Here is a 20,304-nt window from a genome sequence, read left to right as displayed (position 1 = left end):
AGCCAATCACTGTCTGTGTCCGTCTGTCTGTCTCTCCAATAAGCATATCCTCAAGTGAGGATTTAAAAAAAAAACACCAAAGCTCAAATAACTACATAAAGTTAGTGCTAACTTATGTGTAAGAAAGAAGGGGAAATAAGAAGCCACTCACGTATCTTCTTACTTTAACAAAGAGAAACACAAGAAAGATAATCACCTATATGGGCAGGGAACAAAAGAAGTGAAAAGTACAGTGAAGGAAAAAATACTTCTCTAAGTACTTTGTTTTTAAGATTTTATTTATTTATTTTTAGAGAAAAGGGAAGAGAGGCAGAAAGAGAAAAATCAATGTGTGGGTGCCTGTTAGGTGTCCCCTACTGGGGACCTGGCCCACAACCCAGGCACGTGCCCTGACATGGAATCAAACCAGCGACCCTTTGCTTTGCAGTCTGGCGCTCAATCCACTGAGCCACACCAGCCAGGGCTCTAAGTACTTTTTAATATGGCTTTGATTTTTTTTTCTTTCAGGTTTATGAGGATATAATTGACAGACAATATTGTATTAAGTTTAAGAGTGTAGAGCATAATGACTCACATATACTGTGAAACAGTTTCGACTTTTAGAAGCATGTTAATGTTCTACATATTCAAAAAATGAAGTGAAATCAACAATAAGGATGAAAAACCTACAACTGAATTAAAACAAATTAATGAAACACACACACACACGCTAATAAACGTAACACTGAAAGGTGGGGAGAAGTAGGTTTTAAAGTTGGTACTTTGACTATTTTCCCTCAGCACAGGGATGAACAGAACTGCCAGCAAATCCTGAACTCTTTTTAATAGGTTCGTTTTTCAAAATGGTATGACCATAGCAATTCTGAAACTATTTTAGGTGCACTGTAGGATTGAACAACAGGGAGATGCAATGATGTTGATGGGAGCCAGGGAGACAGAAATACGGAGAGGGGAGGATGAGGAAGAACACCGGAGTGTTAATATGAACTCATCATTTCCTAGCTCTTCCCACTGAAAGGGTCTAGAGACATTGCTGTGCAACAGAATTTTCTGAATTTTCAATGTCCTATACATGTAGTGTTCAGTACGGTGGCCACTAGCTACATGTGGCTACTGAGCTTATAATGTGGCCTGTGCCACTGAGGAACTGAGTTTTTTATTTTATTAAATTTTAAATGTAAAATGCCTCATGTAGCTAATGCCTACCATATCAGACAACTCAAATCCAGAGGCAATAACACCACAACACCTGGCACCCAGATCTTGGCTTCTAAATGCTATTCCCCCCGGAGAGGAGCCAGGGTACTCTGGAGAAACGGCTGATTCTGTGGCTGAGACAGGGGGGTTGTAAGATGAGCATCTTGTTTGCCAGAAAATAAGAAAGTGCTCAATTAAAAAAAAAAAGGAGGCGTGTAACAAGCACACAAGAGCCAGTCAAAGAGAACCCTTATTTGCCAAATCAGAGGCAGCTACAACTCTCTGAATACAATAGGAATCCATGAGTCCAAATGAATAACAGGTAGGCAGGAGAAAAGGGAGAGCTCTTCCCTACCAAATCATACTTGAATACCAAGGTCACGCAAAAAATTACTTTTTGACATTTCCATGAGAGGAACCCCAGCTCTCCCCAACCCCCTCACCCCTGCCTCATATCTTAATCCACTTTCTTTTTAAGTAGCAGACAGAGTACTTTTCAACTTCCAAAAAAGACATTCATGTTAACAGTTTTTTAGGAAACAAACCATATATGTATGTATATTTATTTCTCAGGGTCACCATATCAACAAGAAAACTATTAAACAGAGTTCAAATGATTCAGGTTTATACATGGCTAGACCCAGTGCCCAGAAATCCTCAATATCCAAGTTCTGGAGAATCACAAAAGGAAATCTCTCTCGTCTCTCCCCACACTCCCCCGCACCGCCAACCAAATCCGATGAATCTAGTCGTACCCTGTAGCTTCCTATTCTGGCTCAGAGCCACTCAATCTCTCCATCTCTCTATTGGAAAATATTTCAGTGTGATGGTTGTAATGAAATGCAGCCAAAGTGTGTATCTTTAAGACCCTCTTAGCTAGCTGTCAAAACTGTTTTTCAACAACACTTCTTCCTCCACAATTAGTGATTTTCTTTACTGATAAAAATAACAAAATACATTTTCATTGCATGATATTGACATGTTCTAAGAAGATAAAGGGTAAAAATCACTTTTTAAGCTCCTCAAACAAATATACTACACCCTTCTTTTCCAAATACACATGAATCTGTAATTTATTATTGAAAAGGTCCTAGACACAGTAAATAAAAAGGAGGGGATAAGCAATCCCTCAAATAGTAAACATTTCATCAAATCAAACAACAGTATTTCTTAAGTACTACACAAGACTGAGAGATGCAGTATCTTTCTGGCCTGTCTGAGAAACCTGTCGCCCAGCTCGTAGCAAACACAAGCAGAAATGCTGGTGATGCCACCAAAGTGAGTAACCATCCCATGGCGAACAAGTGACACCAGAGGAAACAGACCACACACTGATTCCGTTTCCTTCTTAGGTCCAGGGAGTCTGCCCATGGGGGTGGCTGCTATTTTCTCTTCTCCTAAGACTTAGCATGATGATGTCAATTTTAAGATACACAAGAAATCCAGCAATTCTATTTTTATTATTTATACTTCATTTATAGTGTCACCATAGACCTGTACTTCAAGGTCATATTTGTAGCAACCCAAGGAATTACAAAATCATTTTCAAAATGCTTTAACATTCTAATAATACTATTAATAATGACTAAAGTTGGGTGCTTTTAAAGCACTTACAATCATCCTATAAGGAACTAATTACTCCCACTGAAAACTAAAGCTAGGATTTGAACCCAGAATTTCTTACTGAAATGCAGCACTCTGAAACATTAAATTCACCATTAACAGTATTCTTATTTTCTATCATCAGTACCAGTACCTGAGTAATGGATTTAATAAAAGCAATACCTACATGAGCTGAATATTAATTATATTGTGTCAAACTCCTTGCAAATTTTAACTCTTGTTCACAGTAGTTCTATACATGAAGTATAATCACTGCCATTTTACAAAGAAGGATATTGGGCCCAGATATATTAAGTAATTGTCCAAGTCTGCACAGCCGGTGTCAGATTAGGATTTCAACTGAGGCACCGGCAATCCCAAAACAGACTACCTCAGGGCTGTCTCTCTCCTTCCTTCCTTCCAAACCCCGCCCCCCTCAAAACCAAATGTCTTTTATTTGGGTTTGGGGAGGAGAGGATGTGAAGAAAAAGAAATTCCTAGTAACAAAAGAATAAACTCCAAATAGTTGACCGCCCGAGATCTAAATTATAAGCCAAGAGCGTTTGCGAGAGCTCATTGTTTTGCAGTGCCTTGTTTCTAGATTCCTTCCTGAGTGTAGCAAATTCCAGGGCTCCAGACTGCAGGCTCAGCCTCCAACACTGCGGTGATTTATTGGAGGATAAATACCTCTGTCACTGGGTCTTATGACTGCACACAACAGTCCAAGCGGCTGGAATGTGTGGAATGCCAAGGACTGCTGCTGCTGAGGCAGCACAGGGCTGCTGGCGCTATCCGCCACCTAACTGCGCAAGGTCCCCTCCTCCAATGAGGAAATGGGAACTCACTCTTAGATCCTCGAGGTCTTGCCAGAAATAGGAGCATCCTCGGAAATCAGAACCAGGGAAACTGAGTGTCTTGAATAAGTACAAAACATTAACTCATGCGTGGGAAGTGGGAAAGCAGTAGAACCTTTTTACCTGGACATACAGAGAGCTCCCTCCCTGCCTCTGCCAAGACCCCAGACTCTGATTGCACGGACCAGCTACTACCACTGCCAGAGCAAACTCTCCTGGCACCTGGCAGGGTGTCTCCAAGTCCTGAAAACATGTGAAAAAGCATTCTGCTTCTTTTCAAAGCAGGTGCATGTTAGAGGAGAGTGCAAATGGAAAGCTGGAGCATAGTGCACAGAAACACAAGTTGTTTTCCAAATATAAACGTGGTAAAGGTTGCACAGATCCGGAGAGCTTTCGTCTCAACCCTTCCATTACATACATAAGGAAACTGAGCCCCAGAGAGATGTAGCAATACACATCGTGAGTGTAGAGTGGTGGTGGCACATCGAGGACTGGCCCCAAGACAAGAATGGCTGCAACAGGCTCACGCAGCAGATGTAATGAACAGGACCTTAAGTTACCACAAACACAAAGAGCCATCTCTCCTACTTTGGGAAGACCTCAAGTTCATGCCATGAACACATAAGGTGAAAATTAATACTTCTTAACGTGTTCTATTCTAGACTAAGTGAAGCATTTTACAGAAGTCTGCTCAGATGCCAACCATCCCATCCATGTTCCTGGCACGTAAAGACATTTGCCAAAGAGTTGACTCTCCTAACCACCACCAGTAGTACCAGCAAGAAAAGACATTTTAAGACAACCACCCCAAGGAACAAAAAGTTCCTTAACATCCATGAGGAAAATACACCAATGGTCAGACACACAGTGGGAAGGAAATAAGGTATCTCTCAGTGAGTTACTAAAATCTCTTTAATACCATGTCCAGGCAGACTAGCACTATCCGCTCTTTCATTTGACTGTCGACACAAAGTTGCAAGAGAAATGTGGCCCCGGCACTGCACACGCAAGCAGAAATCAGAATGCCCACACTTCAGAACAGGGAACTTACAGATGGGGGTTGAAGATGCGACTTATCTTGGAAGCATGGTCATTTTCACAGTCCAGGTCATCGTCCCCTTGCTCCATGCCGAACTTCCTCTTGCTGGGACTGATGGGTGGGGGGCCTGTGCGGTGACTGGTGAGGGCAGACACCACAGGGATGGTCTGCATCCTGGGTTCTCCCCTGAGAGCAGCTTCACCTACGCAAGAGAAATGATGTAGTCACCAAGCAGGAGAAATATCCCTACCTCAGGCCCCAGCTCCCTGCCCGCCCGGCCCCTTGCGAAACTACTCCCAGTGGAAAGTTTCTGGCAGCGTGACACGCAGCCCGCCATTCTCAGAACATGGTCCGAGCATGGCGCTGGCTGCCAAGCATGAGACATTTTACATAAACGTGGTTTTCTAGCACAGTAACTCTTCCCCGCCCCCCCCCAACCAGCTTTAGTGAGATACGACTGACATACAACATTACGTAAGGTGTACGGCGTGTTGATTTGATACTGTACATTGCAAAAACATCTACCACCATAGAGTTAGCTGACAACTCCACCACCTCACGTAATTACCGTTTCTCCAACGACTCTTTAGGGTAGAGTTTAAAATGAAAAGTTGCAATAAAGTAATAGGAAAAAAGTATTGACCATAAACCATCTCAAAAGTTAATTGAAAACATGAAACGACATCTGATTTATGGGTGTTCAACGCGACACCTCTGCGAATGACCTAACACAGGGTTCATTAGAACCCCACACCAAGCTCACTTTTCTTACTTATTACATTTTTATTATCGTTTTGGTATGCCTTTTTTTTTTAAGAATAAGGAAAACTTACGGGTTAATGATTCACATTATTTGCCCCCAAGATTAAAAGAAAAATGCAGTTTAATGAAAAGAAACGTTTTGTTCTTAGAGAACACCAGAACTGGCATGTTACCAATACGTTATTATCCGAGTTTCTGCATACAATTTAGAACACGCTCAATCTACGGGTGCAGTTCTTAAAACATTTTCCAAAGTCAGACACTCAAATTAGAGTTCACATGTTGATCTGACTTGACATCTTGCTGTTTTTCATTCCTGTTTGAAAAAGGCTTTGTGCCTCACAAATTAAAATGAGTATGCTCTGTATGCTTATAATAAAGGTTGTACACCTTCTAGGTTTATACACAAAAATTACAATTACTTTAAGAGAAAACTTTAAGCTTGCTGAGTCCTATGGGGGCAGGGAGATTTAAATTTTCCACAGTAATAACCCTTTTGTTGCGCTGTTCACGCTGGTCTCTAAGGCCTGACCAAGTCAGTGTCCACTGACCGGGTCCAGATTCCAGAGTAATGCTAGGATAAAGCCAACTTCAGCAGAGGCCTCGCGCGACCTAAGAAAGAAAATCTCTGTTTGCCACTGCTGATTTTCGTATCACCACAGATGTGTGGACAGTTTCAACAGTCGTCTGCTTCATGCACACATGACAAATGTGATGTTGTGAGGAAAAGGAGTGAGGAAAAAAACCTTCTGAATGTTTACCAGGAAAAACAAAAATTTTGCCAATTTAGTCACCAAGATATAAACGAGCAAATATACAGTGACCCATAATACACCTCCAGTAAGGATTTCTTTGGGGGATTTTTGGCTCCAATGCAAACTGGAACTTTCCATTTTATATGAAATACCCAAAAAACAGGACCTATGCTGGACTGCTACACTCAGAAATTCAGTAGGATTCTGGTTGACCTCTACTTCTAATTTAGTAATTTTTGGTTTAAACAAACAAACAAGCAAACAAAGCAGTGCTAATATTTATGCCTTGATAAATCAGAAATATTTTTTCCAAATATGTCCCTCTTTCTTATACTCGCCTGCTCCACAGGGAAGGGAGGAGTTTCCAGGGTAAAGCACCCGCAGCCCCAGCTAACTTCTGGAGGAGCCCTGATGATACCCCCAGGAACTCGGCCATTGCAAATCAGACCTCGTCAACACGGCAGGGCCACCATGCCAGGGCCGCCACGCCCTCCGCCCAGTGTTTCTCCACATCCTTGGCAGGGTGAGGGGATGAGGAGTACTCAGGCTCTGTGCGGACCCCTGGGATTTAGGAGCCATTTCATCAGATGCCAGATGTGTGGCAACAGCAGTTACTATGGAAAACCACCACCACAGCAACAAATTCAAATCACTCCAAAAAAGGAAGAGTCACTCATCACAGAGCAGACACTGTTACCCAAAAAGCAAAACTCTTGGGGTATGAACAACATTCCATTCCACTCTCCAGTTTTCATCCACTGTAGGTTCCAGTGCTTGCTGGCATTATAAGTTTGTCAAATTCATGCACTGCCTATCATTAAGCCTGACGCACTGGTCTCTGACGGAGAAGACAGTCCACAGGAACACTGTGAAAACACCGGAGACTTCTAAGCTGGGGGCTAACAGGCCCACAGAGGAACCACAAGCAGTCCTGCTCCCCGAGGGGCTGCGACATAACTCTGCCAGATCCCACAGAGATGGCAGCGCATGTGTGTGGCTGGCACCGGAAGGGGCCTTGTGCACGTGGATTCCCTCACACATACTCCCTCACACATACTTTGGGTTTTGCTGCCCTAGTTCAATATTATAAAAGTAATAGTTTCTTATAAATGCTGGTTGCTTGCTTGGTGAATTACAGGACTGTGGATCACAAAACTGGACCACTAACTCTAAAGGCTGAAGGAAGGAGAAAACTGTCCCAAACAGCGAGGCCCCTGCCCAACAGTTTGTGTTGTAGAGCAGAATCTGTTGTTATTATTGTTATGTATCAAAGAAAGGTTAAAATTATTTTGGTAAAATTGAGGAGAACATTTGGTCTGGTAGGACGCTCGCCCTTTATTTAGGACCAGGTGAATAGGGGTACATGCTTCTCCTCTAAGGCCTCCATGCAAGGAGGGGATGCACTAGCTCATATCTAACATGCCTTCAGCTTTTAGAATGAGTGACCTGATTCTATGATCCACAGTCCTACAGCTGACCAAGTAACCAACCAACCTTTACTAAAAAAATCATTACTTGTATAATATTTAACTAAGGCAGCAACAAAACCCAATTTCTTTTTGTTGTAGTTGTACCTAAAAGAAATGTCAAAACCTTGAAATAAAACAATCTCACAGGTGTTTCTTACCTACAGGCCTTCTTGTCTTCTAATGCATGTCAGTCGTCAAGACCGAAACACAGCAGTGCTGCTGTCAATCACCTCCCAAACCCAACTGGCATACACAGTTTTGGACAGTCTTCCCTGGCCCCACTCTGAGCACCTCAACCCATCCTAACCCCAAACATCCAGGGGCTCATCAGTCGTTGATAAAATGCTATTCAGGCTGCTTCTGCATTCATAACCAACATGTGGTCCCAACTGCCTTTCTGGTCTTTGTTCCTAGTATTCCTCTTTTTAAGCTCTGAAATTTCAGCCCTAAAAGTAAAACTAGACTACTTACCATTCCACAGAGAACACACTGTCTAATCTCAACTCGGGTTCTCTACTCAGGTTCTTGCCTCAATCTTCTTGCATTTAAATCCTATGCATCCTGAAAAGGCCACTCCAACCACCTCCTTCAGGTTGTCTTCCCCGATTCCTCAATCTGAAAGTCATCTCTTCTTTTTTCTGAACACACACATAAGTTTATCACTGTAGTACTTCAGTTCCTGCTTTGTTTTGTGCTCCTTGAAGCAGGGGACATTTTATTCATTTTATATACCTGAGAGCAGAGAGCACAATCCTTCCACATATAGGTGGTCAGTAAATACTGACTGAACAAATAAATGAGGCAGGGTGACGAGGTGCCCCAGTTATAGAGCTTTATGCTATGTTAAAGATCAAAATGCCACAGAATATGGAATCTTAAAAGATCTATTTAAGAATGTTTATACAAAGACTCAATTCAACAATAAAATGATAACCCAATATAAAAATAGGAAAGAATATGAATAGACTTTTCACCAAAGAAGATATGCAAATGGCCAGTAAGCACATGGAAAGATGCCCAACATCATTAGCCATCAGGAAACAAAAATCAAAATCACAATTGAGTTTCCACTTCACACCCACTAGGAGAGCTATAATCAAAAACACAAATAACATCAAATGTTGGTGGGGATGTGGAGAAGACGGAACCCTTGTGCACTGCTGGTACAAATCTAACATGGTGCAGTTGCTGTGGAAACCAGTCTGGCAGTGCCTCCAAGGGAAAACATATAGTTACCATGTGACCCAGCAATTCCACTCCTGGGTATATACCTTAGAGAAATGAAAATAAAATTTCACCAAGAACTTATACATGCGTGTTCACAGCAGCATTATTCATAGCAGCCCAAAACCCAAATGTCCATCAACTGAAGACTGTATACCAAAGTTGTGGTATATCCATACAAGAGAATAGTCAGCCACAAAAAGGACAGAGGCCAAACACAAAAGGCCCTATATTTCTGATTCCATTTAGATGAAATACCCAAAATAGGCAAATCCAAACAGACAAAAAGCAGACTAGTGATTGCTATGGGCCTGGGAGATGGGGGTCTGAATGTAAAGGGAATGCTAATGAGCATGGGGTTTCTTTTGGGGACAACGTAAAGGTTCTCAAACTGCTTGTGGCGAAGGTTGCACAACTCTGTGAATGCACTAAAAACCACTGACTGCATCCATCCGTGAAATGGGTCAACTGTGTGGTATGTGAATTACATCTCAACAAAGCTGTTGCTCCCCACAGTAAGAATGTATGTGTGTAAGTAGATGACAGAAGACCTAGGTATTTCACACTTAACTGTTAAATAAGGACAAGCATCCATTAACTTCCCTGAAGTAAAAGAAAACCTTTTGTTACTATAGCTGTATCTCTCTACTAAGTTACAGTCAGATAGGCTCCAGTTCAGCTTCTAATCAGACTGCGTCTGAGAGCCTGGTACAAGGGGAGGGCCATGCAAGTGCTGTCAGAAAGCAAGTGATGACATTACACAGACCTGCCCACAGCAGAGGAGGAAAAAAATACACACCAAAGGAACTTATCTTGGGAGCATAAAAGACTTTTTTCATTTATACTAATGTGTATTCTAAATTTCACAATGGTTTGGCGCTTGAAAAAGGAGAAAAGATTATCTTTCTTTTTTCAAGAATAAACAAAAGAAAGTAGATTTGAGCTGTCTGAGTAACCCAGTATTTTAAGTCTCTGAAGGTGGCTCAACCACAGCTGTCAATTTAACTTTTTGGAAAATTTATAGTTACAACAAAAGAAGTTTAATTTCTAAAATGTTTCTGGCCTTTTAATCTAGGCATGTTACCAAAGTAATAGATACAAAAATTACCTACCTGCTGGACGGGTTATAGTGGCAGTTCTAATACACAAACCACAAATACTGCTGTGACTACCTCTCCCAAATGAAGATGACCAAAGATTTTGGTCCAAGATTTCAAAAGAATCAGCATGTTAATTTCAATTTTAAAAATCTGAACACAGAATAACAAAAAAGAAAATAACTGGCCCTAGCTGTGCAGCTCATTTGGCAAGAGCACCGTCCAGATATGCCAAGGTTGCCAGTTCAAACCCCGGTCACAGTGCGCACAAGAACCGACCAGAGAATTCATAAATACGTGAAGCAACAAACCGATGCTTCCTTCTCTCCTTATCCCCCTCCCTCCCCTTCCTCTCTCTCTCTCTCTCTAAAATCAGTAAATTAAAAACAAAATATAATAAATAAATTTTTAAAAAGAAAGAAAATCACTAAGTTGTAGTATGTGCTATATAATGATTTTGGTGAACTATTAAGAAGATCCTTTCGAAGTCAGAATGGAGAAGATGGGAGAGACCCAGGAATATGTAGCCTGGTTTCAGAAATCTATTGTCACCACATTTCAGTGACTGTAGAAAGAAGTCTTTACTTCCTGTATTTTAAGATAGCTAAGATTAAAACTTGTATTATATTTAAGTGGTATATTTTAATAGGTAGGACTGTTTATCTCGCTGGGACATAAAATAACGGTTCATCTTAGACTGGATGCAGAATGGGCTCCAACTGGCAGGGCTTCAAAACAGCGCTCATCTCACGTGCCTCAGTTTCCTCATTTGTAAAGTTAAGTGGTTCCCCCTGACAATCGTGAGGGCCTAACTTCGGCTCTAAGAGTCTGCATTCTATACCATGGATTTTGAGGGGGACCCCAAAAAACCAGAATTAATTTATAAAATATTGTGTATTTATCCTTACACGTTTAAACCAGTCACCTTCAAAGTGCTCTCCAAAGTACCCTCCTAAGCCAGACACTTTTCCCCCACTGCTCAAAACAGTTTCTGAACTCGTCTATTTTATGTCTTTTAGTGCTTCTGCCATTTTTTGTTTCAACTCTTCCACATCAGCAAAACATTTCCCTTTGAACTTTTTTTTATCAGGGGAAACCAAAAAATGTCACTCAGGGTGAGATAGGGTGAGTAAGGAGGATGGGGCACAGGGGTTGTGTCATTTTTGGGCAAAAACCGCTGAACACTCAGTACAATGTGGGAAGGTGCGCTTCTAAATCACCCATCATGAAATGGGCAAACAGGTTGAAAGAGTCTTCCAAAACAATTTACTGAGGTTGAATGCAGCTTCTCACAACAATGCCAGCTGGTACAGTGGTACAGATGGGTTCCTAGAACACTCACCCAGCTGGGGAAGCCTGCACTACAGAGGGCGCCACCCTTCAGAAGATAATTCTGGGGAGTGTTTGGGTCCCACCTCGTATATCTCCCAAAGCTCAGTCTTGCTTTAATGGCTAACTAAGAAATACTAAACTTTCACAGGACACACTTTACGTGGTAGGGGAAAAAATTATTCCATTAGGAATTCTTAATTAATAATTTACCTCACCATTAAAGAAGACAAATTAAAAATCAAGCACACTTTCTAATTCTCAGTGTTCCAACTCCATTCATTTATTCGCACACTTTAGAAAGTTGCAGTTAGGCCACTGAAACCAGAGATGAATATAATATAACCTGGTCCACGAAACTCAGATTCGACTTTCACACAACCGGATGACTGAGACCAGGACCTTCAACATGGAGATGAGGTGACTGACTTGGTTTCAGGGAGGTTAATGGGGTTGAGGGTGAGGCAGCAGCAGCATGACAACCTGTGTCTCTCGGCTCCACCTCACAGCCCCTCCGCGCCACTTCTGGGCGACCGCCAGACAGAGCCTGGTGACTGCATTTAAGGCTGCAGCATGACTCAAGGGGAACCCGCCAAAGTAATGGCATTTATTGGCATTTTATGAAAGTTAGTCAAACAGCAGAAGGCTGAAATACCAACATCTCTGCGTTCATGGAAAAGGGGAGGCACAGCTATACTAAAAGTATTCTGCTAAAACTTTTAAGGGTAGGTTTTTCACGAAAATTTCTATGCCTTACCCAACAGAGTTTCCTGCCACAATTTAAAATGTTGCAGTGTCCAAGACTTCATGTTCTGCTCCCCTCCCCACCCCTTTTATCGTGCCTGAACCTAAATCAAAGAAGTAAAACCACAGCTCAGTCCCCCAGGCCAGCCGCTCGGCTACGCGGGTGTCTCCTGTCTGACCACAGCCCACGGCGAGAGGCTGACGTCACCCTCCTGGCAAGAGAGCGCCCTGATAAAACAACTCTAACGTTTCACGACCCAGCTCACATCTCACAGACTCATGACCATGCAGGGCAGGAGCCTGCCAGCCAGGGCTTATTCATTTTCTTTCGGATAATACTTCTTTGTCTCACAGACTAGCAGCTGGGGAGAAGACAGTGAAGTCAACCTCTTTCAAACAGTTCAACTTGTGGCTATCCCCATTCTCATTAACTTTTTTTTTTTTTTTTTAACAAGGAGGGCTGTTAGGCAACACGATGAAACCCAGGCGAGCCAGCGGAGATAAAAGATGTGACGTAGTGTCTGCCAGCGTTGCAAAGGCTGCACACGACTCTACAACCCAGGGATGAGCGCCCTTTCCCATCACCCCCAGGTCCAACACAAGTGCCATTCCCGCTGTGCCTCGCAGGCAGGCCCGGACGCACAGCAGTAAACCTGCAGAGCCTGGTCGTACGTGTGGAGGCCTAACCTCAGCTGAAGGTCACTCTTACCCAGTCAGCCAGGCAGGGGAGGCTGTGCCAAGTCCAGCCCCCTCACTGAGTTTGGTTTGAACAGATCAGATCTCGTGTTTTCTTTAGAGCAACAATGAGGTTGTTCAGAGAACCCCCACAACCTTGTATTGCTGACTGGTAATAACATAACTAAGGACAACAACAACATAGTACAACTTGTGGAGTTGAAACATGGCACAAGTAATCCAAATAATCTGTAATCATTACATTTTGTCAGAGCTTTCCCCTATCTTGTAATAAAATATTTTATGTTAAAAGCATTTAAAAATATATGAGCTACTATTCCAGTTTTTCCGTACTACAGTCCCATCTGACAGCTAAGGAATGAGCATTTCAAGAGTTAATGAATTGTTCAACATCAGAAAGCTGGTTAACAGAACCAGCAGCATTTAGATTTTCCCATCATATATTATATTCTTTCTAGTGGTATAGGATGCTTTTACAGGTTAAGGAAAGAAGTGAGGGGAAGACAGCTGAAGATAAGAAGGAGGAGATGAATGGGAAGGGAGATGGGGAGAGAGGGGGAAGTCAGGAGGAAGGAGAGACAGGGGAAGGGGAGGGCAGGAAGGTGCAGAAAGGACTGTTGTGAATGGAAATGTGTATCCGCAAAATTCACATGCTGTCGCCCTAGCCCCAGAACCTCAAATGTGGCTGAGCTTGGAGACAGCGTCTCTAAAGGGGTGAGGAAAGCTAAATGGTGTCATTGGGATGGGCCCAAGTGTAATATGACTGACGTCCTAATAAAAAAAGGAGACCAGGACAGAGACAGACAAGAAGACAAGCCAGAGAGGTGCCTCAGAAAAGCCAACCCTGTGGACACCCAGCGGTCCAGCCTCCAGAACTGTGAGAATAAATTTTGTTTAGGCTGCCTAGCTGTCATATGACCTTGGGGGGGCAGGCAGTAAGTAACTGCAAATAGAAAAGGAAGGGAGGAGAGGGGAGGGCAGAGGTGAGGACAGGACTGAAGCCTAGTCTGACTACTGAATAAAGCTCTTTCTTTCAGTCTACCGCTGGGTCTACCCTGACTAACCGGGCACAGTGGGCCCGGTCAAGGAGGGAGCAACCTCATGCACAGAGGCACTCCTGGACTAGAACCCACCGAGGAGGGGAAGAGACAATGGGTTAGCTCCCTAAAGCAAGCGGACTTCTTGGAGTCCTAGCTCCAGAGAATCGTGCTATCCCTGAGGGCAAAAGAAAGCATAGGACAGACCAGGGCTCACTCTGAAAAGCATGGTGAAGGGGGGGGGGGGGGGTCCCTAGGAACCAGGCCAAGGTCTCACTCAGATTGGGGTTCCACACATCTAGGTGACGCCTACTTCCAGACAAGCCTGAGGGTGGACAATGTCCACAGCCCCTGGAGATTTTAAATATCTGTGATTACACAGGGGCAACAGAAGAAAGGGTGAGAAGAAAAAATAACCTCAAAGTGGTGGAAAGATGTCTATAATCCTCAATGCCCATTCCAAATACACATTAAAATGTTTTAATTAAATAGAAAAGCTCATCTCAATATCAGAAAGCACTAAAAACATTTTAAAGTAAATTTAAAATTGCTTTAGTCACATCCACACATTGCTATTCTTTCAATTAGCAAGTTCTACATTCTCTAAAAGAACTGTGTTGTATTCAGGGTTTCAAAAAGTCCCTAAAGCCTCCTTACCCTACTGAATTTACTTTATAGCTGAACTGTCTCTTCACAGATTATGTAATACTAACCTGGGTGAAATTATCACAAAAAGGAACTCAAATCATTGTCTTACTAGATATTGCATCTCAGCTTAACGAGAAGTTCAGGTCCCTGACTGAGGCACAATTAGGGTGAAGATCAGCAGATCTGTGTCAGGCTGGGTGTCGGCTTCGAAACTCGTAACTGGGATTCAAAAAGATCAAACACCTGTCTGTGTCCTTGGTTTCCTGAGCCACATCTAATGACTGCACTAACTTCTCTTCTTGGTCCTCCAGGCCCAGACTGCGACTGCGACTGGGGCTGCAGAGGGTTCCAAGGCCATCGGGGGGCTGCTGAGTCTCAGAGAACAGCCCTGCTCTCACTGCACTGGGGAAGGCAGAAAAGCTATCTTCCTGACACATGTCCCTCTCTGAGGCCCCAGCCCTGACACATGACCTGTGAACCTCAAGAAGGTAACAGCAGTTCAAAAACCTTTAAAGTCAAGTGAACAGTACCCTGCTTAATGGAAAAGACACTTTAAGCCTATCAGAAATGGTTCACTGTAGGTACTTGCAAATCTACTTTTGTAACATGTTACTGTTAATGAGAAGGAAGAGAATTATGAAAGCAAAGTGTGTGCAGATGGAATTGGAAGCAAGCACTTTGCTAGGGGCCCGATTTCCTCTCTGGTTAGGACTAATTATAAGTGTTTAGAAGGAATTGCTACATGATGCTGGATCTTACCGCTTCAACACTGGAGCCACCTCCCGTGGTATTCCAGTTGCCACCAAGCAGAGAAATCACCTTAGGGGAAATGGTCTCACCTCTTCAAAATGTGAGTAAAAATACCCAGAGAAATTCTCTTCAAGCTTTTGGCATGCAACAAGCTAAACATCTAAGGTAACATGCTAGCATTTGTATCTTCAAAACATTCTTTAATTAAAGGGAATTGTTGGGGTGGGCTGCGGGGGTATGACTGGACCAGGGACCCTGGGATGGTTGAATCTTAGAATCAGTCACTGGCCAATGGAGATGGGGAAAAAAGAGACAATTCTGATCTCCCATAACACTCTGAACCCCAGTGACTTACCACAGCCTACATATTCAAAGCAATAAAGGGATTCCCTGTGTCTGCTCCTCTCTGTGACACCTTGAGTGTGGTCAGAGTGCTATCCTGTGGGGGGGGTGGGGGGGGTCATTTCTGAGTCACTGCCCACACTAGCCCAAGCAGAGAAACGGGGTACGAAGTAGGCTTTGCAACCAGAAAAAGGTGTGATCTTGACAAAGTCTCCCCATCTGTCTTGAGCCTCTATTTCTTCGTGGACCTTGAGGAGTTTTTAGGAGAACTGATGAAAACTTACATAAAGTTCCTAGAACAGGTTTTGGTTTTTGTTCTTAAATACTAGTTGTTGAATTCCATCAGTTAATTTGACTCCCATTTAGAGGATAAAATGATAGGAGCAAAGGGAACTTCGCCAAACATCACTCCACTATTCAGGGGAGTCTCTCTCCTCTAATAAACAGCACATACACAGTTTCCACCAACTAATCTAAAAGGTCAGGAGATACAGTGCCAAGGAGCATGGGTCAGTGAGCATTCCAAATCTGCTCCACCAAGAGCCAGCAGGTGATCTTGGGGCTGCTACCTGACATCTGTGACTGTTTCCACATGTGTGAATATTCACAAAGAGACCCTGAGCCAGTTCGAGGATTAAACAAGAAATCTGGCACAGTGCCCAGTGTTCGGTAAACCAGTGTCCCCTCCTCCCCAAGCACACATTCTCAACTCATTTGCTTGCTTCCATTCACCTTTCTCCCCACCAGAATGTGTTCTGAAGTCTTCCTGGCCAATTCGTATTCATCTCAATTTTCAAAACCCAACCCAAAGCACTGATACCTTCCAGCTGGGCTGAGCTGCATGGCAGAGCCCTAGCAATGTTCTAACACTGACCTCCTCCACTCAAACACTACAGATTCCTGAGCAATACTAACATGTCTGCTATCATCTCTCAAAAGATAAACAGGCAATCTTGCTCTCTGCAATATATTCTAGCCCACATCCTAAGGAACAAGGCAAGGATTCTGGGAACCAATTCAGAATACTCACACAAGCCGGCACGTGGACTGCTGAGCACCACCGGCCCAGCCTACCTACTTCAAATACGCAGCAGCACCAGCATCAGCTCCGAGCCCTCGGACAGCAGAGGTGGGCAGGCAGCTAGGGCAGGATCAATATTATTCTAAGTCAACACTCTCAGAAAGCCATTCTACTTCCCCTTGGAGATATATGAAGGCGCTGTTTTGCTTAACATTGCTAAACATGCTGGGTCCAAAAGCCCCAGAGTGAATTTTCCAAGGATTAAAATAGGACACAAATTTCAAAGACTCCACACTTCTAAGAGTGAAAGCAGCATTAAGGACTCAGGCATGCACATAATTCAAGTGCCCAGTAACCATGAGGACTGGTAAATGAGTGATGTAAAGTAAGATTTTGTAAGCTTTATCACTGAAAGGGCTAAGTACCTAAGTTAATAATTCTATTTCACCCAACTTTTATTTCCAAATTAAGATACTGAAAATTTGAATGAACAGACAATGAACATCCCATTTACTTTGATTCAGTTCGTCAGTTTCTCTACACATATATACTTTTTGGCTATAATTGCTTAAGTAACCTGCAGAATATCAGACTTCCCTCCTATTTCAACAAAAGTCTTCTGAGAGCAAGCCATTCTCTTTCATAGTCACAATACTATTAACACATCCAAGAAAATTAAAGTTGATACATTGTCACTAATATCCAAGCCATATTCAAATTTCCCCAACTAAACTATTTCTTTGGGGAGCGGGGGGAATACAGCATCGGAGGAATCTAGGATCCAATCAAGAACCACACAGTGCTCAATGGAGTTGTCATGTCTCTTTAATTAGATTTGAGTTGAATGCTTCTGACGAGAACACTACAGAGTGATACTGTGCACGCCTCAGTGCATCACACATCAGTGGCCACCACATTCTACTGCTAGTGAAACTAAGCTTGATTACTGGTTAAGGTGGTGCCCAAAAAGTTTGCTAGCATAAGAAGGTAACATTTCCCCTTTCACAGTAATAATATGGGATTGGGCATCTTGTCATTTTCACTCATCTCTTGCTCATTTATTAAGCATCTTTTACTTGCTATGCAAGAGACTAGAGCTCAGCTGGATAAAAACAGTGCAGTACCCTGATAACAAACCTGCACATACATGTCTGATTTGGTACACAACATTTTTTATAAAAGACAGCAAGAGAAAAATATAAGAAAATACCCAATGTGATTAGGACCTAGTGTATACTCTTCCTGAAATACAGCAGGTCCTCAATAAATATTCGCTGAAGACACAATCTGTATGGATCAGTCAAATAAAAACAAGTGACACTGGAAACTGGCCATCCTCTCGATTCCTCCTTCAGTCTTCCAACATGGTCACCCAGCCTCCTACCATGAGAGAGTAAAGTCCCAGATGGATTGGATTGCTGGAGTAAATCTAAAACTTCTCAACCTGGTAGTCTAGACCTTCACGGCCCATCCCATCAGCCTTATGCCTGTCTTTCTGGTCTTCACACTCCTCCCAGACTCTGCTGCTCAAGCTGCTCCCCTCATGCTGAGAAAGCTCTTTCGGCTTCCCTCCCACCTACCCAAAACCTCCCCTCACTTTCAAGTCTGGGCTGGAGTGCAAATCCTACCTTCTTCATCTAATTCTTCCTTGGCAAGTCAGCATTCCTTGGTCTTCACTACCTTAAAATATTTGTAAGCCTTATTGTCTGCATCATGCACTGTGGCTCTTCATGTCACCTAGCTGGAGCACTGTTTACAAACATTCTGACAAAGCTGGTAAGCCAATGGGCCATTTCATGAACCCAGGTTCCAGAGGAAAGCCCTGTTTTTCTTTGTTCTGGAAACTGCCACCCAAGCTCTTTTCTGGAGGTGGTCCTCACCCCAAAAGGATAATTAAGCAGAACTTGTAACCCTACCAAAGCATCCTAGAAACGACACCCAGAGCCTTTATTTTAAAGGCTAGTTGCTAATTGTTAAATATAGCCCCATCTGCAGAAGATAAATGAGATTTAAAACTAGAAGAAAAAAATGAGGGGATGTGACTCAGTGAAAGACATTTCAGTGCCTGGTATGTTTGTAGGACAATGCCAGGAACTAAGAAAATCAAAAAAACATTTGAGATCCGGTCTCTGCCTCAAGGAATTTCAGTTCTAGCAGTAGTGATAAGTCATAGAGATAAATAACTATAAAGAAAAACACAATAAATTTTAAAATAAAAGAGATGCTCTTTAAATGGGTAAATTGTATGAAAGTAAATCACATCTCATTAAAGATGTTAAATTAACAACAAAAATCATTGAGGATCACAAATAACTTTTGCTTATATATATCTATCAATAATTACCATATTAGGAATTAAAATGGAATCAAGTATTCAAATAGTAATTAATTTGAAGATAAAAATAGATACACTACATTAGAAAAAAGAAACTACAGGCATTTTGTATAAGGAAGACATTAATTCTAGCCCTAATAGAAAGTAGGTGGGATTTGGCTACCTGGAAATGATGGGTATGGACACTCCAGGTGGGGACAACTGTATGAATAATTGGAGAGAGCAAGAATGACATTATGTGTGTGCGAGTTCAGTCTAACTGGAACAAAGGGCTCATTTCTTTGACAGTAAACAGTTAGAGTAAATAGATAGATGGGTCAGATAATAAAAGGCTTTGAACTCAGGCAGAACTGTTTAGACTTGCAGCCATTGTAAGTGTTGACACAACTGAGGCAAAGCTTCAGAGAACACTGGTGTACGGACACGGTGCTGGGGGACTTCTTGGATGGATGCACCTGCACGGGGCAGGGTGGTGACGTCTGTGTGAGAGGCATGAGTTTCAACAATGTTCCCCTCTGTGACAGTAGAGAAGCAGCAAGTCCAAGAAACATTTTAAGAAGAGATAAGAGAACTGGAAACGTTTCGGCTAGCATGGTCACCTGACCTTTTCAAAACAGGCCACCCTCATCTTCCTATTAATTCCTTCAGTACTTGGTGGATCTGTTCTTTATAAATTGAGAAACTATACAGATTGAAACAGCCAGACACCTACACTTTGTTTCTGGCCTATCAATGTGTAAGAGAAACATGAAGATTGGCAGTATAGCTCCATATTTTAAGTTCTGCAGGTTGATCTAACAAAGTCTCATTAACCTTCCACATCCAATTTATTACTGTTCATATTTTTAATATTTTAATGATTATTTTTATTGGTGGTGAAAAAATTCAGTACACCAAAACTCATTTTCTTTCAATTTTACTTATTTTTAGAGAGCGGGGAAGGGAGGGAGAAAGAGGAGAGAACCACCGACCGGCTGCCTCCCACACATGCCCCAACCGGGGACGGCCGGCAGCCCAGCCCCCTGTCCTGACTGCGAATCAAACCCAAGGCCATTTGCTTTATAGGACAACGCTCGACCAACTAAGCCACACTGGTCGGGGCCAAAATTTGCTTTCTTTAAATAAAATAATATAGGTGTCTATTATTTTAGTGACATGGGTTATCAACATCCCTTCAACAGATATTTCCTGGATAACATGAGTTGTGAAAAATATCAAACACCTCAAATAATAATGCATATTTATAGAAGAAAACTTCTGAACAGTGATTTAAAGCAGACACCAATAAAATCTACACTATATTAAAGTAAACCAGTTCTAAAAAATTATAACATGACTTTCTTGACACTTTGCCTCCTCACACAACCAAAAGGACAATAGATTAAAAAAAAAACAAACAAAAA

General features: G+C 42.4%; 1 protein-coding gene across 3 annotated transcripts in view; it reads right to left on the bottom strand.

Annotated features, from left to right (window-relative positions):
- The window catches only part of VGLL4 (vestigial like family member 4), a 151,430-nt gene that overhangs the window by 37,239 nt on the left and 93,887 nt on the right, over positions 1-20,304 (bottom strand). For all 3 annotated transcript variants that reach the window (XM_045832087.1, XM_045832088.1, XM_045832086.1), the window contains one exon: positions 4,705-4,894. In XM_045832087.1, the coding sequence (XP_045688043.1) occupies positions 4,705-4,894 (190 nt within the window). The remainder of the gene's footprint in view (positions 1-4,704; positions 4,895-20,304) is intronic.

Source organism: Phyllostomus hastatus, unplaced genomic scaffold, assembly GCF_019186645.2.
Source record: "Phyllostomus hastatus isolate PE091 unplaced genomic scaffold, TTU_PhHast_1.1 phas_contig_16, whole genome shotgun sequence".
Taxonomy (NCBI): Eukaryota; Metazoa; Chordata; class Mammalia; order Chiroptera; family Phyllostomidae; genus Phyllostomus; species Phyllostomus hastatus.
Note: the sequence above shows the minus strand (reverse complement) of the source record. Positions and strands in the feature narration are given on the sequence as shown.